The 22,063-nt window shown below is 55.1% G+C and overlaps 1 protein-coding gene and 1 long non-coding RNA gene across 14 annotated transcripts; one reads left to right on the top strand and one right to left on the bottom strand.

Moving 5' to 3' along the window:
* The first annotated feature begins 2,874 nt into the window (after nucleotides 1-2,874).
* Nucleotides 2,875-21,447, top strand: BCAT2 (branched chain amino acid transaminase 2). Of its 13 annotated transcripts, none has more exons than XM_045378916.3 (11): nucleotides 2,875-2,920; nucleotides 7,945-8,019; nucleotides 8,297-8,497; nucleotides 15,346-15,456; nucleotides 15,543-15,662; nucleotides 15,796-15,959; nucleotides 18,302-18,444; nucleotides 18,613-18,698; nucleotides 18,916-19,056; nucleotides 19,132-19,206; nucleotides 20,820-21,447. In XM_045378916.3, exons 1-11 carry the CDS (start codon nucleotides 2,897-2,899, stop codon nucleotides 20,955-20,957), a joined length of 1,278 nt encoding a protein of 425 aa, XP_045234851.2. In that variant the 5' UTR covers nucleotides 2,875-2,896; the 3' UTR covers nucleotides 20,958-21,447. The 13 variants fall into 13 exon arrangements, with proteins under 13 accessions (XP_045234851.2, XP_045234850.2, XP_045234853.2 ...); XM_045378915.3 differs by having other exon boundaries at nucleotides 2,875-3,079; XM_045378918.3 differs by having other exon boundaries at nucleotides 2,875-3,090.
* LOC107128262 (uncharacterized) lies at nucleotides 3,037-7,335 on the bottom strand. Its single transcript, XR_001487213.4, has 3 exons — nucleotides 7,305-7,335; nucleotides 6,033-6,164; nucleotides 3,037-3,550 (listed from the first exon to the last, which is right to left on the bottom strand). It is a non-coding gene; the product is annotated as an uncharacterized lncRNA (long non-coding RNA).
* Nucleotides 21,448-22,063: the final 616 nt, after the last annotated feature.

Here is a 22,063-nt window from a genome sequence, read left to right as displayed (position 1 = left end):
GGACTGCAGCTCCCCCCGCCCCCCAATGCCAGGCCTTGCAGCAAGCGGGTGCCTGATGTTTGCTAGCCCTGTCGCTGTCGCCAGGGGCTCCTGGGAAAGGTGGAGCGGTTTGGCTTCACCAGCGCGCTAAAGGCCCGCAGGGGAGAGTAAATTAAGCGCAGTTAGGAGGTAATAGAGGGGGAGGCACAAAAGGCCCTCCTCCTTATTCTTGGCCCTTACGGAAAAGAAGTCTTCCTCTCGGTGCCTGGGGAATAGGAAGGTGGCTGGCAAGAAAAGTCCAGAGGGAAGAGAAAGGAGGGGGTTGAGACATCTGGATCAGAGGGAGAAGGGCCTGAAACTCCTGGGTTTTGGGTCCGCAGGGCACTGGGGTATGCAGACTCCCCAGCTGGACCCAGGAGGGGCGCAGGGTCCGGGCGCGCTGGCGTCCCGCAGGTGAGGGGTGGAGCTGCAGGGCTGCTGCGGATTGGCTGTGGCGGGGGGGCGTGTGCGCCAACCGCTGATTGGCCGCGGCGGGGGCGGGAGCTGTCCGTGGGCGCCGCCCCTACAGCTCGGGGCTGGCGGTTGGGCAGCAGGACCCGGGTGGAGCGCAGAAAAACAGGGCGAGGCCCTGCGGGGGAAGGGTCCCGCGGTTTGGCTGTTCGGGCCTGTGGCTGTTGGGGTGGCAGGACAGTGACCCGGGGACAGGACTTGGGGGCACTGTGGGGGTAGAATTTGGAGACGGAGTGTCCCAGGGTAGGACTGCTGAGACACAGTGGCCAAGGGATCCGATTTTTGTTGTTGTTGTTGTTGTTTTTTAATTTGAGAGATTAGTCTCACTCTGTCGCCCAGGCTGGAGTGCTATGGTCAATGTCGGCTCTCTACAACCTCCGCCTCCCGGGTTCAAGCGATTCTCCTGCCTCAGCCTCCCGAGTAGCTGGGATTACAGGCGCCCGCTACCACGCTTGGCTAATTTTTGTATTTTTAGTAGAGACGGGGTTTCACCATGTTGGCCAGGCTGGTCTCGAACTCCTGACCTCAGGTTATCCACCCGCCTTGGCCCCCAAAGTGCTGGGATTACAGGCGTGAGCCAGCGCGCCTGGCCAGGGACCTGATTTTGGTGCCACGGTAACCCGTAGGTTTGGGGGGCACAGTGACAGAGGAGCACAATTTAGGGGGCGGTGCTGCAGGTTTGAATTGTTAGAGGTCAGAGGCATCCTGAAGGGTAGTGATTGGCGAACTCTGCCTCTGGGGTCCTGATGCTGTGGAGACACTCGTGGAGGGATAAATCAGGAAGCCCTGCGGGCTTTGAGGCTCACCTTTGAGTGCAAGATTGACAATTTTCAGGCTTCTCAGATGATAGGGGACTGGAAGAAGCCCTGGTGAACCGTTGTGTGTTTTTACCTTTTAAAGAGTCAAGCCAGGCGTGGTGGCTCACGCCTGTAATCCCAGCACTTTGGGAGGCTGCGGCGGGGGGATCACGAGGTCAGGAGTTCGAGACCAGCCATGACCAACATGGTGAAACCCCCGTCTCTACTAAAAGTACAAAAATTAGCCGGGTGTGGTGGCAGGCGCCTGTAATCCCAGCTACTCAGGAGGCTGAGGCAGGAGAACTGCTTGAACCCAGGAGGCGGAGGTTGCAGTGAGCCGAGATCGCGCCACTGCATTGCAGCCTGGCCTACACATATATCTTTTTCGTTGACAGGAAAAAATATTGGAATAGAGCAGTATCCAGGCGCAAAGTGAGGCTGCCCTTTATCCATACCTGTGGCCCTCTTCAAAATCCCTTCTCCGAAGCACCATTCCTGTTCCTGTGCATTTATGTGGTGTCCACGCTGCTGATATTTACCATGTGCTTTTCCCTTTCACAAAGGGATCGTGATACACGGAACGTCCTGCACCTTGCCTTTCCCTTCCTTTACCTCGGGCTGCTTATGCTTGCCAGTGCTCCGCCACAAGAAAATGCATTTTTGCTCCCAAGGAAATGCTTTTTTGAAAACTGTTGCATGCACGTTAGTACCTGGCTTGAGTGTGGCTGGAACACAGCCTGGGTGGGGACCGTATTTCTTTTTCTTTTCTTTTTTTTTTTTTTTTTTTGAGACGGAGTTTCGCTCTTGTTGCCCAGGCTGGAGTGCAATGGCACGATCTCGGCTCACCGCAACCTCGGCCTCCCAGGTGCAAGCAATTCTCCTACCTCAGCCTCCCAAGTAGCTGGGATTACAGGCGTCTACCACCACGCCCTGCTAAATTTTGTATTTTTAGTAGGGACGGGGGTTTCACCATGTTGGCAGGCTGGTCTCGAACTCTTGACCTCAGGCGATCCGCCCGCCTCGGCCTCCCAAAATGCTGGGATTACAGGCGTGAGCCACCGCGCCTGACTTTTTTTTTTTTTTTTTTCTTGTGAGACGGAGTCTCACTCTGTCGCCCAGGCTGGAGTGCAGTGGCGCCATCTCGGCTCACTGCAACCTCTGCCTCCTGGATTCAAGAGATTCTCCTGCCTCAGCTTCCCGAGTACCTGAGATTACAGGCGTGCGCCACCACGCCCGGCTAATTTTTTGTATTTTTGGTAGGGACGGGGCCAATTTTTTGTATTTTTAGTAGAGACGGGGTTTCACCATGTTGGACCAGGCTGGTCTCTAACTCCTGACTTCAGGTGATCCGCCCGCCTCGGCCTCCCAAGGTGCTGAGATTACAGACCTGGGCCACCTCGCCTGGCCGGGACCGTATTCCAAGACCTGCCCCCACACCAGCGCCTGGGCCCCGCAGCAGGGTTCGGCTCCCTTCCGGCACCCTGGAGCTGGGGAGGCTTGGGGCGCTGGGCGGACGCCTTTCCCCAGGAGGAGGCGTGAGCGGGGCGTGGCCGGAACGTCTCTCCTCGGGGCCGCGCCCCGGGCGGGCACAGTTACGCGCCGCACGGATCATGGCCGCAGCCGCTCTGGGGCAGGTGGGTTCGCAGCGCCGGGGTCTGGGGAACCCCCGGGAGAGGCGCACTTCCGGGAGGACTACTGGCCTGCGGCCGGTCCGGTTCGGCGCCGCTCCTCCCGCCCTGGGGTTCAGCTGTGGGGCGCGGAGGAGGATGGCGCCCCTTGGAAAGGAGCACCAGGTTTTAATGGGGTGAGGGGGAGCGGGTAGACGTGGATGAAGTGGGGCAAGTAATTGGTGGGGAGGTTAAAAAAAAAAAGGGAAACATGGAGGGGCACCCTGTAATGAGGGAGGCGTGGGGGTGGGGAGGTTGTGATTTGGGGAGTGGAGCCCTGGGGTGCGGTGGGGCATCAGCCTGTGGGGGCGCTGGAATAAAGGGGCCCAGGCCTCGAGGGCCGGGGACAGGTGAGCGCAGAGTTGAACCTCAAGTCCCAGCTGTGGGAATTGGACCTAAGGTCCTATTTTCTTGGAATGAAAGTTGAAAAAAATGGAGATGGGGATTGTTGTGATCCCAAACTCCTATCTGAAGCTCTGCACCTGGATTGGAAATCGAGGCAGTGTCTCATGGTGAAAGTGATATAGATGCTGCAGGCTAGCTGAGACGATCCCTTCTGACTGTGCGATGTCAAACAGCAGCAGCGTTTCCCAGAGTCTATGATTTCAGAAAACAAGTTTTCTCAGTGAGGAAGGAAACAGCCAAAGAATGGGGTCGTTACAAGCCTTCACAGCTGCAGTGTAACCTCGGGAGAACTGTCTCTGTTAACTTTACACCTGACTTTATTTGAGTCTCTTATCCTAGCTGATGAATGTCAGAGCAGAGTTTCACTTTCTTCGGCTCTTTGTGACTGATAGGGATAGTCCTGGGATGCTTGGGGTATGTGGGCAATCTGGGCTTTAGTAGTGACACTCCTGGACTGTGGGTGGGACAGTACTGGGCTTTGACGGGTACACTTGGGACTGATGTGGACCGTCTCATCATGGCACAGTTCTGGTGTCATAGGATAGCCCTGAACTCATGGGACATTCCTAGGCTCTGATGAAGGCAGAGATATCCTGTAATGGAGATAGTTGGGCTGAGGCCTCAGCTATGATGAGGACAGTCCTAGGGTGCGGAGGGAACAGTTCTGGACCGTGGTAGGGACAGTCTCAAAGGTACTGGCCTAGACAGCAACATAGGGATAGTCCTGGGGATTGAAAAGGACAACAATGGTTTTTTTGTTGTTGTTTGTTTTTTTAATTTCAGAACTGGTGAATAGGAAATAAGCCCTGGTATTTGACAGAGGCAATGCTGGTTATAATGGGGAAAAGTGCTGGGCTTTGGAGGGGGACATTCCTGAGCTGTTTGGGACAGTACTTGGCGCTGCTGGGGACCAGTTCTGATAAGTTACAGGCACAATCTGGGCTTGTGATGTGGAGCATCTTGGGCTATCATAGAACAGCCCTGGTCTGTGATGGGAGAGTCCTGGGCTATAAAGGGGGCAGTTCCAGACATGGTGGGGTCATGTGTGGGCTGTGACAAGGGCAGACTGCGCTATGATGGGGTCTCTCCTGGGCTGTGATATGGGGACAGTCCTGGAGTATGGAGGGCTGGGCTTTGACAGGGACACCACTGGTCTTTAATGGTGATACTCCTGGGCTGTATGGGATATAATGGAGGTTCTGTCACATTATAGAAACCTGCCCTGTGCACCCCTAAACCTACTTTATTTCTTTGTCTTTTCTTTTTGACCGAGTCTTGCTCTGTTGCTCAGGGTGGAGGGCAGCGGTGTGATCTCTGCTCACTGTAACCTCTGTCTTACGGGTTCAAGCGACTCTCATGCCTCAGCCACCTGCCTTAGATTACAGGCGTGACCCACTATGCTGGTCTTTTATTTTTTTTTTTTAGAGAGACACTCTATCACCCATGTTGGAGTGTAGCAGTGTGATCATAGCTCACCACAGCCTTGACCTACTTGGCTCAAGTGATCCTCCCACCTTAGCCTCCTGAGTAACTGGAATTACAGGTGTGTGCCACCATACCTGGCTAATTTTTAAATTGTTTGTAGAGATGGGGTCTTGCTATGTTGCCCAGGCTGATCTTGAACTCCTGGCCTCAAACAGTCCTCCCACCTCTGTCTCCCAAAGTGCTGGGATTACAGGCATGAGCTACTGAGCCCAGCTGCCTTCTTTCCCTTTTCCTTTCCCTTTCCTTTGTTGAGATAGAGTCTTGCTCTATTGCCCAGGCTGGAGTGCAGTGGTATCATCTCGGCTCACTGCAACCTCCGCCTCCTGAGTTTAAGCAATTCTCCTGTCTCAGCCTCCCAAGTTGCTGGGACTACAGGCGCCCGCCACCATGCCCAGCTAACTTGTATTTTCTGTAGAGACAAGATCTCCCTGTGTTACCCAGGCTGTTCTTGAACACCTGGCCTCAAGCCATCCTCCCACCTCGGCCTCCCACAGTGCTGGGATTACAGGCGCGAGCCACTGCACGTGGCCTCTTTCTTTTTTTTATGAGGTGGAGTCTTGCTCTGTCGCCCAGGCTGGACTGCAGTGGTGTGATCTCTGCTCACTGCAAGCTCCGCCTCCCAGGTTCATGCCATTTTTCTGCTTCAGCCTCCAGAGTAGCTGGGACTACAGGCGCCCGCCACCACGCCCAGCTAATTTTTTGTATTTTTAGTAGAGACGGGGTTTCACCGTGGCAGCCAGGATGGTCTTGATCTCCTGACCTCGTGATCTGCCCACCTCGGCCTCCCAAAGTGCTGGGATTACAGGCGTGAGCCACCACGCCCGGCCCACATGGCCTCTTTCTATGATTAGATCTCTTTTGGCATCTCTTGGTGTCAGTTTGTTTTATTTGTTTGTGCCCCCCTTTCTGTGTCTCTTTTTCTTGTCCTTCCTCTTCCCTCTCTTATTCTCTCTTTTTCATCTTGGCTCTGAGGGCGACTCTCCTGCCCACAGGCTGGCTGTCTCACTGTGTCTGTCTCTCTCATACTGTGGGTGTCCTGTCCCTCTGGGCAGAAGCATGGCTGCAAGGCCGAGCAGTCTAGATGTCACCACCCAGAGGCAATCCGGGGCCCCACACACTGATCACCCCGGAATCCCTGGAGCCCCACACCAGCAAGACCACGCTGCAGCCCCATCTCCCAGTGACTCACCTACCGACCAGTAACCACGGCCATTCACGTCCATCCTCCAGAATCAGTGCCAACTCACCCAGCTTACAGGGCAGGACAGGTCAGGCCACTCTGTCTCCCTCAACCTCACGCCCCAACTGCCTCCCCACAGGGCTGGGGAAAGAGGCATTGTGAGGTCAAAGGTCACCAGTGAGGGGCCAGGGGCTGAAGGGAATTGGAGTCACTGCCAAAGTGCTGTCCAAGGTGTGGGGTTTGGGCTTCAGGTAACCAGAGCCCAGTTGATCGAATACTTTCAGAGAATCAGCACCTGGACTCCTGGGTCTGGCAGAGGAGGGGCTGGGGACCTGGACTCCTGAGTCTGAGGGAGGAGGGGCTGGGGACCTGGACTTCTGGGTCTGAGGGAGGAGGGGCTGGGGGTCTGGACTCCTGGGTCTGAGGGAGGAGGGCTAGGGACCTGGACTCCTGGGTCTGAGGGAGGAGGGGCTGGGGTCTGGACTCCTGGGTCTGGCGGAGGAGGGGCTGGGGGCCTGGACTCCTGAGTCTGAGGGAGGAGAGGCTGGGGACCTGGACTTCTGGGTCTGAGGGAGGAGGGGCTGGGGACCTGGACTCCTGAGTCTGAGGGAGGAGGGGCTGGGGACCTGGACTTCTGGGTCTGAGGGAGGAGGGGCTGGGGACCTGGACTCCTGGGTCTGAGGGAGGAGGGGCTGGGGACCTGGACTCCTGAGTCTGAGGGAGGAGGGGCTGGGGACCTGGACTTCTGGGTCTGAGGGAGGAGGGGCTGGGGTCTGGACTCCTGAGTCTGAGGGAGGAGGGGCTGGGGTCCGGACTCCTGAGTCTGAGGGAGGAGGGGCTGGGGTCCGGACTCCTGAGTCTGAGGGAGGAGGGGCTGGGGTCCGGACTCATGGGTCTGAGGGAGGAGGGGCTGGGGACCTGGACTCCTGGGTCTGAGGGAGGAGGGGCTGGGGACCTGGACTTCTGGGTCTGAGGGAGGAGAGACTGGGGGCCTGGACTCCGGGGTCTGAGGGAGGAGGGGCTGGGGACCTGGACTCCTGGGTTTGAGGGAAGTGGGACTGGGGCCTGTACTGGATATAAGCGAGGAGGGTCTGAGGCCTGGACTCCTGGGTCTGAGGGCAGAGGGGCTGGGGTCCCAGTCTTCGGGTTTGAGGGCAGAGGCAGCTAGAGTCTGGACTCTTACTTAGGTCTAAGGGAGGCAGGCCTGGGGGAGCAGGACCTGTTGGTCCCTTGGTCTTCTAAGGCCCATCAGCACTTGGGTCCCCGGAGGCCTGCACTTACCTGTGTGCCTTCCCTGGTCGTCGTCTTGTCTGAGCTGATCTCCAGGCTGGGACCAAAGGTCTCTGGGGTGGGAGGCGCTTGCGTTTGACTTTGTCCCAGCATGGAGGAGGGGGCCAGAGCTGACTCAGCTCTTTTTTTTTTTTTTTTTGAGACAGAGTCTCGCTGTGTCGCCCAGGCTGGAGTGCAGTGGTGTGATGTCGGCTCACTGCAAGCTCCGCTTCCCGGGTTCACGCCATTCTCCTGCCTCAGCCTCCAGAGTAGCTGGGACTACAGGTGCCCGCCACTCACGCCCGGCTAATTTCTTTTTGTATTTTTAGTAGAGACGGGGTTTCACCGTGTTAGCCAGGATGGTCTCGATCTCCTGACCTCATGATCCGCCCGCCTCGGCCTCCCAAAGTGCTGGGATTACAAGTGTGAGCCACCGCGCCCGGCCTTGACTCAGCTCTTTCTAGGGAGCCCTCGTCGGGGCAGGGAGAGGACTTGGCCTCCATCAGGACCACCTGCCCCTGTCTAGAATAGACTGAGACTGGGACAGAACAGGCAGGCCAGTGGGACCTCCAAGTGCAAGAGGTGGCGAGTGGGCTGCCAGGGCCCCTGCTGCGCCCCATTCACCCTCTCTCTCACTTCTTTCTCCACCCAGATCTGGGCACGAAAGCTTCTCTCTGCCCCTTGGCTTCTGTGTGGTCCCAGAAGATATGCCTCCTCCAATTTCAAGGTGAAAGGAGGGAACTCGATGCTTGGCTCTGAGAGAGGAGGGGGCTGGCAGCTGGTTTTGGGCATCTCCAAAAGGTCCACAGCCCAGAGATGGCAGTGGGTAGCCTAATAGCCCTGCCATTGGGCAGTGGAAAAGGGATGAAACTGCATGTCCCAGAATACTCCAGGGTGACGGGTCCTTCTTCTCTATGGGTCTGAGGCCCAGAGCTTCATGGGAGTTGTAGTTTTTCAGCTTGGAGGTTGTGGCCAGATTCTAGGACACCCCTGTCTTTCCTCAGGCTGCAGACCTGCAGCTGGAAATGACACAGAAGCCTCATAAGAAGCCCAGCCCCGGCGAGCCCCTGGTGTTTGGGAAGACATTCACTGACCACATGCTGATGGTGGAATGGAATGACAAGGGCTGGGGCCAGCCCCGAATCCAGCCCTTCCAGAACCTCACGCTGCACCCAGCCTCCTCCAGCCTCCACTACTCTCTGCAGGTGGCATAGTGGCCGGCCTCTCTCCCCATCCTTGTCTGCGTCTCCTTGCTGTGTCTCTTGCCAGGTGCACCTCCCTTGGTTTGTTTGTTGTGTGTTTCTCCTTTCTGTGCATTCGTCATTCGTTTTCTGAGGCCTTCCATTCTCCAGGCCCATGCTCGGTGATGCTGGGTTCGCCGAGATGAGCAGACCCCGTTCCTTCACTTGGAAAACCCCATGCTGTGGGCATAACTCAGTGTGATCTGTGCTCTGATGGAGGCCCTGTGGAGGCTAGTAGAGACCCCGCCTCACTTGAGAGAAAGCACAGCTTCTTCTGGCATAAAGGGGAGCTTAGTGGGGATGGCGGGAGAGGTGACAGCTGGGGTGATGGTAGGAGAGGGGAGAGCCGGGGGGATGGTGGGAGAGGGGATAGCCAGGGGGCGTGGCAGGAGAGGGACAGCTGGGATGATGGCGGGAGAAGGGACAGCGGTGGGTTGGGGGGAATGGTGGGGGAGGGCACAGTCGGGGGTGATGGCAGGAGAGGGACAGCCAGAGGGATGGCAGGAGAGGGGACAGCCAGGGGAGGGATGGCGGGAGAGGGACAGCCGGGGGAGGGATGGCAAGAGAGGGACAGCCAGGGGAGGGACGGCAGGAGAGGGGACAGTTAGGGGGAGATGGCGGCAAGGGGGCAGTTGGAGGGGATGGCAGAAGAGGGGACAGCCAGTCCAAACCCCAAACAGGAGCAGAGCCTGGTATATTTGGGAGAAATTGCGGTGTTGGATCGTGGTGGAGGAGGCTGAAAATGTCAGGGCCATGGAGAAGCCGAGGGGCTGGGCCTTGTCCAAGGGTGCTGGGAGGGGCTCTGAGGAAAGTAGGGGCAGGGCCACGTCTAGGTATAGTGAGAGCCCTCTCAGGCCTTGTGGAGGACATGAGTTACAGGCGAGGAGGCTGGGCTGGTGACCGGGTGGACCCTGGGCCTGTCCCCACGTGGGAACCCAGGAGGAAGAGCAGCTTTGTGGTACCTGGCGAGCCTGAGAGACTTGTGAAGTTTCTAGGAGAGAGATCCAGGAAGCATTTGGTTTTAGGACTTAGAGCTATGGCTGAAAGCAAAGTCTTCATGAGGAAACTTTGGTTGAGACAAGATTTTTTTTTTTTTTTTTTTTTTGAGACGGAGTCTCGCTGTGTCACCCAGGCTGGAGTGCAGTGTCGCGATCTCGGCTCATGCAAGCTCCGCCTCCCGGGTTTACGCCATTCTCCTGCCCCAGCCTCCCGAGTAGCTGGGACTACAGGCGCCCGCCACCACGCCCGGCTAGTTTTTTGTATTTTTAGTAGAGACGGGGTTTCACCATGTTAGCCAGGATGGTCTCGATCTCCTGACTTCGTGATCCACCCGCCTCGGCCTCCCAAAGTACTGGGATTACAGGCTTGAGCCACCGCGCCCGGCCAAGACAAGATTTAAATGAGCATCTTGCAGCTCCAGTAACTGGTTAGCAGTTTGGCTGATTTGGGACCTCCAGAGCATGGTTCTGTGGCATTAAGACTTCTATTCCGTTCCTTTCTTTCCTTTCCCTCCCTCCCTCCATATTATCCTTTCTTCCTTCCTTTCCAGAATTTTAAGGTTTTGTTTTTTTCCCCTCTCCCCTCCCACTGTGGACATCTACGCAACACCAGTCGATTCTGTACAGAGCACATACACCTTCAATCACAGCCAGACACTTCTGCCAGGGCATAAGCGGGACGGGCAGGATTACGCCTGCTGAGCCTCCAGGAAGCTGGTTACTTAGAGACCACCACACACTTCTCCCTTCAGCCCAGCACAGCAGTTGTCCTCTGGCTGGGGACCCAGTACTTTTTCTTCAGTGGAGTGAGCGCAGAGGAAGCCTGTGGCCCGGGCAGACAGAACGTGCTGCTGTGATCCCGTGGGTCCAGAAGGCGGAGGGGGGCGGCTGAGGGAGTAAGACAATGCCGTCCCCATGTCACCCTCACTCCGGGGCATGTGTGGATTGCAGGCCAACCACGTGTATTTTATTTTATTTTATTTTATTTTATTTTATTTATTTATTTAGAGACAGAGTCTCTCTCTGTCCCCCAGGCTGGAGTGCAATGATGCAGTCTCGCTCACTGCAACCTTCACCTCCCGGGTTCAAGTGATTCTCTTGCCTCAGCCTCCCGAGTAGCTGAGATTATAGGCATGCACCACTATGCCTGGCTAACTTTTGTATATTTAGTAGAGACATGGTTTCACCATGTTGGCCAGGCTGGTCTCAAACTTCTGACCTCAGATGATCCACCCGCCTCATCCTCCCAAATGGCTGGGATTACCGGCATGAGCCACCGTGCCTGGCCTCCAACCATTTTAAAGCCCATAATTCAGTGGGAGGCAATGTTATACAACCATTACCACCATATAGGTTCAAAACTCTTTAATCCCCCATACCCATTAATCGGTGCCTATTGTCCCTCACCCCAGCCCCTGACAACCATTAGTCTGCTTTCTGTCTTTGTCTACCTGTATTTATTATTTTTAAATAATAGGGATGGGATTTCACCATTTAGCCCAGGCTGGTCTTGAACTCCTGAGCTCAAGTGATCCACCTGCTTCGGCCTCCCAAGGTGCTAGGATTACAGGCTTGAGCCACCAAGCCTGGCCACCTGCATTTTTGTTGTTGTTAAGACTTGTTTGTTTGTTTGTTTGTTTGTTTGTTTTTGAGACGGAGTCTGGCTCTGTCGCCCAGGCTGGAGTGCAGTGGCCGCATCTCAGCTCACTGCAAGCTCCGCCTCCCAGGTTTACACCATTCTCCTGCCTCAGCCTCCCGAGTAGCTGGGACTACAGGCACCCGCCACCTCGCCCGGCTAATTTTTTTGTATTTTTTAGTAGAGACGGGGTTTCACCGTGTTAGCCAGGATGGTCTCGATCTCCTGACCTCGTGATCTGCCCATCTCAGCCTCCCAAAGTGCTGGGATTACAGGCTTGAGTCACCGCGCCCGGCCATGACTTTTTTTTGAGACAGGGTCTTGCTCTGTAGCCCAGGCTGGAGGGCAGTGGCATGATCTTGGCTCACTGCAGCCTTGACCTCCCAGGCTCCAGCGATCCACCTGCATCAGCCTTCCGAGTAGCTGGGACCACAGGTGTGCACCACCATGCCCAGCTAATTTTATTTTATTTTATTTTTATTTTTAACTTTAATTTTTTTTAGAGATGGGATCTTGTTGTGTTGCCCAGGGTGATCTCAGATTTCTAAGCTCAAGTGATCCTCCTGCTTCAGCCTCCCAAAGTCCTGGGACTACAGGCATGAGCCACTTTATCTGACCTCTATTTATCTGGGTTTTGTTTTGTTTTTGAGACGGTGTCTTGCTCTGTTGCCCAGGCTGGAGTGCAGTGGCATGGTGACAACTCACTGCAACCTCCGCCTCCTAGGCTCAAGTGATCCTCCTGCCTCAGCCTCCCAAGTGGCTAGGACTACAGGCACACACCACCTTGCCCAGTTAATTTTTAAATCTTGTGCAGAGACAGCATCTCACTTTGTTGCCCAGGCTGGTCTCGAACTCCTGGCTTCAAGCAATTCTCCCACCTCAGCCTCCCAGTGCTGGGGTTACAGGCATGAGCCATCATACTGGGCCTGGAAATTCTTCTCTATACCTTAAAGCTTAAAGAGCTTTTTCTTGCGGCCTCATGCTATGTCATCCTAACAATGCACCTCATTAAGCAATCCCCTATTGTTGGACACTGAGGTTGTTTTCTGTCTATTATAAACAATGTTGTAATAAAGAATCTAGTACAATGCCAGGGGTGATGGTTCCTGTGTAATCCCAGCACTTTGGGGGGCTGAGGGGAATGGATCACCTGAGATCAGGAGTTCAAGACCAGCTTTGCCAACATGGTGAAACCTCATCTCTACTAATATACAAAAATTGGCTGGGTGTGGTGGTGGGTGCCTGTAATCCCTGGTACTCGGGAGGCTGAGGCAGAGGCAGGAGAACTGTTTGAACCCAGGAGGCAGAGGTTGCAGTGAGCCGAGACTGCGCCACTGCACTCCAGCCTGGGTGGCAGAGCGAGACTCCATCTCAAAAAAAAAAAAATGGAATCTCGTACACATGTCACTTCTTTAGTCACTTCTTTAAGTACAAGTGTATCTCTCTGCTCAATTTCGGGAACTATAGGTCAAAGGATATGTAAGTTTGTAATCTTGATAGCTATTACCATATCCACATCTACATCTATAGGGCGTGTCAGTTTCCACACCCACCAGCAGAGCTTGTTTCCACACCTTGGACAACCCTTGTCCAAGTTTTAGATCTTTTCCAATCTCCCATGTGGTTTTAAAGGTATCTCAAAGTAATTTTAATTTGCATTTTTCTCCCTAACGCTGAATGAAATTGACTATTTTCTCACGAGCTTAAGGGCCACCTGTATTTCCTTTTGTGTGAACTGTCCATTTGCTAGGCTGATTTCTCTATCAGGTTAGGTTTTTAAAAATTCATGGGCCGGGCGCGGTGGCTCAAGCCTGTAATCCCAGCACTTTGGGAGGCCGAGACGGGCGGATCACGAGGTCAGGAGATCGAGACCAGCCTGGCTAACAAGGTGAAACCCCGTCTCTACTAAAAAATACAAAAAACTAGCCGGGCGAGGTGGCGGGCGCCTGTAGTCCCAACTACTCGGGAGGCTGAGGCAGGAGAATGGCGTAGACCCGGGAGGCGGAGCTGCAGTGAACTGAGATCCGGCCACTGCACTCCAGCCTGGGCGACAGAGTGAGACTCTGTCTCAAAAAAAAAAAAAAAAAAAAAAAAAAAAAAATTCATTTGGGGCTGGGAAGAAGAGGCAGGGCGATTGCTTGAGCTCAGGAGTTCAAGACCAGCCTGACCAACATAGTGAGGCCCCATGTGTACAAGAAATTGGAAACAAAACAAAACAAAACAAAACATGGCCAGTCGCGGTGGCTCATGCCTGTAATCCCAGCACTTTGGGATCCCAAGGCAGGCGGATCACCTGAGGTCAGGAGTTCACAACCAGCCAGGCCAACATGGCGAAACCCCATCTCTACCAAAAACACAATTAGCTGGGTGTGGTTGTAGGCACCTGTAATCCCAGCTACTCGGGAGGCTGAGGCAAGAGAATCGCTGAGCCAAGATAGAGCCACTGCACTTCAGCCTGGGCAACAGAGTGAGACTCCATCTCAAATAAAATAAAAAATAAAATTCCCAATCCAAGATAGAAAACAGTTACTCTCTGTTTCCTTCTACAGCTTTTATGGTATAATATATATATTTTTTTCATTTAGACTTTTAATGCATCTGGAATTTCTTCTGGTGTGAGGTGTGAAATCGAGATTGAATGTAGTTTTTCTCTAGGTGAATATTTGGTTATCCCATTGTTCAGTCTGTTTACTCATATAGCAGTGTCACTCTGTTTTAAGTATTGTAGATTTATAATCTGTTTTACTACCTGATAGGGCTACTCCCCGCCCCCTCTTGCCCCTCATTTTTATGGTGGTGATTTTTATCCCCCCAGAATATCATAGCTAGTTTTGCTTGTCTTCCATTCTTCATCCATTTATCTATTAATTCATCAAAAACCCACTATGGGGGAAAAAAAGAAAAAAAAAGTCTGTCTGGGTGCAGTGGCTGACGCCTGTAATCCTAACACTTTGGGAGGCTGAGGCGGGTGAATCAACTAAAAATACAAAAATTAGCTGGGTGTGGTGGCGAGTGCCTGTAATCCCAGCTACCCAGGAGGCTGAGGCATGAGAATCACTTGGACCTGGGAGGCGGAGCTTGCAATGAGCCGATATCAGGCCACTGCACTCCAGCCTGGGCGACAGAGTGAGACCCTGTCTCCAAAAAAAAAAAAAAAAAAACCAAACAAACAAAAACAAAAACCGCTGGGCGCGGTGGCTCAAGCCTGTAATCCCAGCACTTTGGGAGGCCGAGGCGGGCGGATCACAAGGTCAGGAGATCGAGACCACAGTGAAACCCCGTCTCTACTAAAAATACAAAAAATTAGCCGGGCGCGGTGGCAGGCGCCTGTAGTCCCAGCTACTCAGGAGGCTGAGGCAGGAGAATGGCGTGAACCCGGGAGGCGGAGCTTGCAGTGAGCCGAGATCGCGCCACTGCACTCCAGCCTGGGCAACAGCAGGAGACTCCGTCTCAAAAAAAAAAAAAAAAAAAAAACAAACAAACAAACAAAAACCCACTCTGTGACAAGCACTACCTACCCTGGTGCAGGGGACTGCAGGAGAGGCTGTCTGGTAAAGTGTCAAGAGCAATCCCTGCCCTAAGGCTCTTCCACTGTGCAGGAGAGCAGACGCTGAACAAGCAAACCTGGAACCATGGGGTAGTGATCAGGGACAGAGTCTCCAGAAAAAAAACTAGGTCCCAGACTGGAGTGCAGTGGCACGATCATGGGTCACTGCAGTCTCGAACTCCCAGGCTCAAGTGATCCTCTCACCACCTTCCAAGTACCTGGGACTCCAATCAGGTGCTACCGCGCCTGGCTGATTTTCATATTTTTTGTGGAGATGGGGTCTTGCTCTAATGCCTGGGCTGGTCACAAACTCCTACACTCAAGTGATCCTCCTGCCTCGGCCTCCCAAAGTGCTGGGATTACAGGCATGAGCCACTGACCCGAGTAGTGTCCTTTGCTTTCTTGAGTCTCCGTGTGTCTCCACCTGTTTGTCTCTCTGTCTATATCTGTCTCTCTTTTTTTCTTATTTCTGTGACCCAGCTGCTAAATCTTCCCGGCGCTCTCCTCTTGGCCTCCAGCTTTCAGTTGTCTGTGTCTTTGTGTATCTGTCTCTCTCTGTCTTGGTGTCTCTCACTGTCTCTCATGACTGTCTGGAGAAGTCTCCGAGCCTCCCTCCCGCGTGTCCCCGCAGCTGTTTGAGGGCATGAAGGCGTTCAAAGGCAAAGACCAGCAGGTGCGTCTCTTCCGCCCCTGGCTCAACATGGACCGGATGCTGCGCTCAGCCCTGCGCCTGTGCCTGCCGGTGAGGGGTCCTGGCCGGCCGGGATGGGGAGGAGGGCTGGGGCCGGGACAGCAAGGGCCCCTTGACTCATTCAGAATCCCGCTCAGAGTTTCGACAAGCTGGAGTTGCTGGAGTGCATCCGCCGGCTCATCGAGGTGGACAAGGCCTGGGTCCCCGATGCCGCCGGCACCAGCCTCTATGTGCGGCCTGTGCTCATTGGGAACGAGGTGGGCCCAACTCCAGGGCTGGGGAACTGGGCTGCGCGGTGGGATTCTGAGGTGGGGTCCTGGAGGCCTGGGTCAGGGGAGGGGAAGGGACTGGGGGCCTGGACTCCTGACGCTGCCCCTCTGCCCCTCGCAGCCCTCGCTGGGTGTCGCCCAGCCCACGAGCGCACTCCTGTTCGTCATTCTCTGCCCCGTGGGCGCCTACTTCCCTGGAGGCTCCGTGACCCCGGTCTCCCTCCTGGCCGACCCAACCTTCATCCGGGCCTGGGTGGGCGGGGTCGGCAACTACAAGTTAGGGGGGTAAGTAGCACCCCCAACCCCAGAACGACTGGCGCACCGGGCGTTGGAGACATAGGGACCAGCGTGCGTGCTTTTGGCCGCGCTCCTGGATGTCATGCGAAGGTGACATCAGCACCGCGCCGGGCTCAGTGCTAAGCGCTGTGCTCCCCTGACCTCCCTGGTCCCTGAAAACAAACCATGGAAGGAAGGAGGGGGGGATTATTTTCCAGATGGACAAAAAGGATCACAGATGGGAAGGCACTGGGTGGAGGTCAGTGGGGAAACCAGGACTGGTCCCGGGAAGCCTCCAGGAATGAAGCTTACACTCAGCTCATTGGCCTCTCGCCCCGGAAGCCTCCCCTGATCCCTGGGCTGGGCTGCGCTCCCCAAACCCAGCTCCCACAGTCGTTTGAACCTCCAAAGCCCCTCACCCCCGTGTGGACTTGTGTAAATCTGTCTCCCGGTGGCCTCAGCTCAGCAGGGCAGGAAGAAGACAGCTGGGTCTCCTGGGCAGCCAAGGCAGAGGGTGGGCACTGGCGTGTGGGGACAGGAATGTGGCCCCAGCTGGGGGTGCATTCAGGTCCTTTCAGCCACATCCTGTGAGGTCTCCTGAGGGCCAGGCCCTGTGCTGGCAGAAACTGGGCACACATATGAGTCAGCCCTGAGCCCTGCCCTCCCAGGGCTCCCAGGCTGGTGGGAACCCCAGTATTTGGAGCTGCATGTTCTCTGGTGAGGTGACCCAGGGCATTGTGAAAGGCTTCACAGAGGCCGGACGCGGTGGCTCACGCCTGTAATCCCAGCACTTTGGGAGGCCGAGGTGGGTGGATCATGAGGTCAGGAGATTGAGACCATCCTGGCTAACACGGTGAAAGCCCGTCTCTACTAAAAATGCCAAAAAAAAAAATTAGCCGGGCGTGGTGGCGGGCGCCTGTAGGCCCAGCTACTCGGGAGGCTGAGGCAGGAGAACGGCGTGAACCTGGGAGGTGGAGCTTGCAGTGAACCTAGATGGCGCCACTGCACTCCAGCCTGGGTGACAGTGACAGTGAGACTCCGTCTCAAAAAAAAAAAAAAAAAAAAAGGTTTCACAGAGGAGGTGACCCTTCAACTGGGTCTGAGGAGGAGGGAAGAGGGGGTTTCCTGGGTACAAAAGTCAGCAAACCGTTTCCAATCCTGGGGACCACGTGTACAGGGACGGAAGGAATAGGATCACAGAAGATGTTCAGGTTACAAAAATAAGTCTGGGTTTTGCAAAACGCTTAACAAGTAGTCATAGACTCAGGCAGGCCTGGAATACCGGATGGAGGCTAGGGCCTTGTCCCGGGCCACTGGGGAGCCATGGGAGGCTTGTTAGCAGCTGAGGGGAGAGGCTGTCTCTGGGAGAGAAACACAGAAAGTCATCCAGGTAGCCCAGTTCACTGGGGGAGTCCAGGGAAGTCCAGCGCCCAGCCTAGAGGTCTGGAAACACCTCTCAAGGAGGTGATATCAGAAATGGTTTTGTAGCCGGGCGCGGTGGCTCGCGCCTGTAATCCTAGTACTTTGGGGCGCTGAGGTGGGCGGATCACCTGAGGTCAGGAGTTCGAGACCAGCCTGGCCAACATGGTGAAACCCCGTCTCTACTAAAAATATAAAAATGAAGGCCGGGTGCGGTGGCTCACTCCTGTAATCCCAGCACTTTGGGAGGTTGAGGTGGGTAAATATAAATATAAATATAAATTAGTTGGACATAGTGCTGCATGCCCCAGTTACTCAGGAGGCTGAGGCACGAGAATTGCTTGGACCCGAGAGGCGGAGGTTGCAGTGAGCTGAGATCGCACCACTGCACTCTAGCCCCAGCCTGGGCGACAGAGCAAGACTCTGTCTCAAAAAAAAAAAAAAAAAAAAAAAAAAAAGTTTTGAATGACAGCTGAGGATTTGGTCACTATGAAACGGGTGAGGGCCGGGCGCCATGGCTCACACCTATAATCCCAGCACTTTGGGAGGCTGAGACGGGCGCATCACGAGGTCAAGAGAGGCTAAGGCAGGAGAATCGCTTGAACCTGGGAGGCAGAGGCTGCAGTGAGCCAAGATCGCACCACTGCACTCCAGCCTGGGTGACAGAGCGAGACTCCATCTCAAAAAAATAAAAATAAAAAATAAAAAAAAAAAAAAGAAGGGAACATTGGGAAGAGACAGGAGAGAGGGGACATAACCACTTAGGGTCCTGATGCCAAATGGAAAGTCAGGGATTCTGTCTCGGGGAACTGAGGAGTCCCGGGAGAGCTGTGAGCAGGGAGACAGGAGAGAGCAGGATGAGCCTCCTCTGGGACTGGGCTGGGGAAGGATGGGGCTCCCTTGTCCCACCCAACCAGTCTGCCCTCCACCAGGAATTATGGGCCCACCGTGTTTGTGCAACAGGAGGCACGCAAGCAGGGCTGTGAACAGGTCCTCTGGCTGTATGGGCCCGACCACCAGCTCACTGAGGTGGGGACCATGAACATCTTTGTCTACTGGACCCACGAAGATGGGGGTGAGCCCTCCCGCGACCCAGCCGAACCCTGGTGGGAGTGGGTGGCACCATCATTCCTGGCAGGTTACAGGCCCCAGGGATTCTGGGATGGGGGAAAGGGGGTGGCTCCTAAGACGGGGGTGCTAGGGGGTGAGAGGTAACATCCTTCACCCCTCACACCTGCCCTAGTGCTGGAGCTGGTGACGCCCCCGCTGAACGGTGTCATCCTGCCTGGAGTGGTCAGACAGAGTCTGCTGGACCTGGCTCAGACCTGGGTGAGGACATGGCATCTTCTGGTGATGGGCGCCATGTGCCAGGGGCCAGGGCATCAGAGGGCTGTGGCGGGGACTGGGGCACACTGGCATGTCTCTGCCCCTTCTCCTGGGTCTGTCTCTCCCCTTGGGCCTCTGTCTTTCTCAGGGAGGGAGAGGTGGAGGTCTGCAGCAGGGCAACCCTCTGGGGACATGTGTGTCTCTGCCAACTGCCCTGCAGGGTGAGTTCCGGGTGGCGGAGCGCACGATCACCATGAAGCAGTTGCTGCGGGCCCTGGAGGAGGGCCGCGTGCGGGAAGTCTTTGGCTCAGGCACTGCTTGCCAGGTCTGCCCAGTGCACCGAATCCTGTACAAAGACAAGGTGAGGCGGGGCTGCCATTGTGGGTAGGAGGGAAGGAGGGGAGGGGCTCGGTCCTCACCACACCTTCTGCCCCAGAACCTCCACATTCCCACCATGGAAAACGGGCCTGAGCTGATCCTCCGCTTCCAGAAGGAGCTGAAGGAGATCCAGGTGAGCTGCAGGCAGCCGGGGAATGGGCCGGGAGCTTGTTCCCTGGAGAAGTTGGTGTCCCATGAGCCCCTGGACTAAGAGCCAGCCTCCTTCAGTAGCACCAGGAACAGATAATGGCCCTTCTTATTGGGGCCCTGGAAAACCCTTTGGGGCTAAATCACCCTTTCCTGTGAGCTCCTGGAGCCCTGGATATTTCTTCAGCCTTGGAAACCCCCTCCCGTGATCCTCTGTGGCTCCTGGGTGCCCTGGTGAGAGAAACCCCCTCCCTGTGGGCCTCTGAGGCCCCTGGGTGCCCTGGTGGGAGAAAGGCCCTTTCCATAAATCTCTGAGACCTTAGCCAGTCCTCTGGCCATCTCAGAGGTCGGCCTCCCAAGATTCCCTGGAGCCCTGGGCTATCCCTTTGGCTGAAGAAAGCTTCCTCCCATGAGCCTCGGGACCTTGGCCCCTTTCTGGCACCAGACTGTTTCCTCCCACAAGCCTCTGGGGCATTCCCATCTTCTGGGCCAAGATCTCTTTCCCAAGAATCTCTGGGCTCCTTTCCCAGACCTAGAGCTACATTTCTGTAAACTTTTGCACATCAGGACCTAGAACTACACATCCTCTGACTATACGGGCTTTCTGAGCTGTAAGTGACTTTTTCCAAGAGCCTTAGAGGCCTGGCCATAATTCCTCTCTTCAGAACTACGTCTCCCGGAAGCCTCTGTGCTGCCTTAGCCTTGATTCCCCGTTCCCCATCATTGTTGGCCGTCTGGGAAGTGGACTACATTTCCCGTGAGCCACTGGGGCACAGCTCCGTAGGTACTTGGCCTGGAACGCCCCAGGGCCTGCTGGGAGTTGTAGAGCAGCTTCCACCTCACCGCTGCCTCCGTTGTTCCGCAGTACGGAATCAGAGCCCACGAGTGGATGTTCCCGGTGTGATGCTGCAGGCTGTGCTCCATATCCACCGACCTGTAGCATCTCATCACGCCAGCACTTACCTCCCTACCAATGACTCACCTGAAGTGCAATACTAAATAAAAGGCCAGCGGGCGGTGTCTGGGTCTCTGGCGCCCCCCATGTGGTTGCGACACCCCCAAAGCCATAAGGGCCGACCCAGGCATCTTGGTCCCCAGCCCCTCGTCTCGGGTTCAGGTCCGCCCCGTGCTCCTTGTCGTGAGGTCAAGGATACACCTTGGCCCCGACTCCGGATCTCTCCATTCTCAGGCCAGACCGCCGGTGTTGCCGTTGAGTTTTTTTTTCCCTCTCTGTCTTTGCTGCAATTTTGAAATAAAATGCCAAAGAACACACATTATCTGGCTTCTTCCGTGACGCGACTCTGGGGCTTTAACCCAGGAATCCTGCTTCCTCAGCCCATTTTATTCTGAAGGACCCAGTCATCCGAGCCCCCGGTGTTCTGACGGTTTCTCCAACCTGGGGGAGCATTTCATGTCTCCCACACTGAACTTACTATCTCCCCCCCACCAACCAGCTCCTCCCCTACTTTCCCGTCACCCAGTCACTGGGCCGGACCTCTAGGTGCTGCGTCCTTTCCTCTCAAAGCCCTCCAGGCCCTGATCCCTGTTCCTCCTGCCCCCTGACTCTGCTCTCCATTCCCCTACCTCTTTGTCCCCTAGGTCCTGGCCTCAACTCAACTCTTGCCTTCTGCTGGCACCCTTGTTCCAGCCTGCAGTCCCCTACCTGGCCCAAAGTTTCTTTCTGCACCCAGACCTGGCCTACTGCCCTCAGCCAGGACTGCAGTCATGGGACCCTAGTGGGTTGTGGAGTGGAGCACGATACTCTCACCTGATGGAGGGATTAAATGTGGAAGAGTTTAGACGGTGCACTGACTCACGCCTGCAATTCCAGCACTTTGGGAGGCTGAGACGGGAGGATTGCTTGAGACCAGCCTGGGCAATGCAGTGAGATCCCATCTGTACAGAAAATACAAAAAATTAACCAGGTGTGGTGGCATGTGAGTATAGTCCCAGCTACTCCAGAGGCTGAGGTGGGAGGATTGCTTGAGCCCGGGAGGTCGAGGCTACCAGCCTAGCCAATGTGGCGAAATCCCATCTCTGCTAAAAATACAAAAATTAGCTGGGTGTGGTGGTGGGTGCCTGTAATCGCAGCTACTCGGGAGGCTGAGACATGAGAATTGCTTGAATCCGGGAGGCAGAGCTTGCAGTGAGCTGAGATCGTGCCATTGCACTCCAGCCTGGGCAACAAAAGCAAAACTCCATCTCTAAATAAATACATAAATAAAAATACAGAAAATAGCCGGGCATCATGGTGCATGCCTGTAATCCCAGCTACTTGGGAGGCTGAGGCAGGAGAATCACTTGAACCTGGGGGGCAGAGGTTGTAATGAGCTGAGATTGTGCTACTGCACTCCAGCCTGGGTGACAGAGCAAGACTCTGTCTCAAAAAGAAAATAAAAATAATAAAAAAAAGAATTCACAAGCGCCACCTCTACGTATATATATACATGTATATCTATAGGCTGGAGTACAGTGATGCAATCAGTGTACTGCAGTAATCACTGCAGCCTCAGTCTCCCACACTCAAACGATTCTCTCACCTCAGCCTCCCAAGCAGCTGGAATCACAAGCATGTGCCACTATGCCTGCCTAATTTAAAATTTTTTTTTTTTTTTTTTTTTTTGAGACAGAGTCTCACCCTGTCGCCCAGGCTGGAGTGCAGTGGCATGATCTCGACTCACTGCATCCTCTGTCTCCCGGGTTCGAGTGATTCTCCTGCCTCAGCCTCCTGAGTAGCTGGGACTACAGGCTCCCACCACCACACCCGGCTCATTTTTGTATTTTTAATAAAGACAGGGTTTCACCATATTGGCCATGCTGCCCGCCTTGGCCTCCCAAAGTGC

The sequence above is a fragment of the Macaca fascicularis genome, chromosome 19, assembly GCF_037993035.2.
Source record: "Macaca fascicularis isolate 582-1 chromosome 19, T2T-MFA8v1.1".
Taxonomy (NCBI): Eukaryota; Metazoa; Chordata; class Mammalia; order Primates; family Cercopithecidae; genus Macaca; species Macaca fascicularis.
The sequence above is the reverse complement of the archived record's forward strand: the minus strand, read 5'-3'. Positions and strand labels throughout refer to the sequence as shown.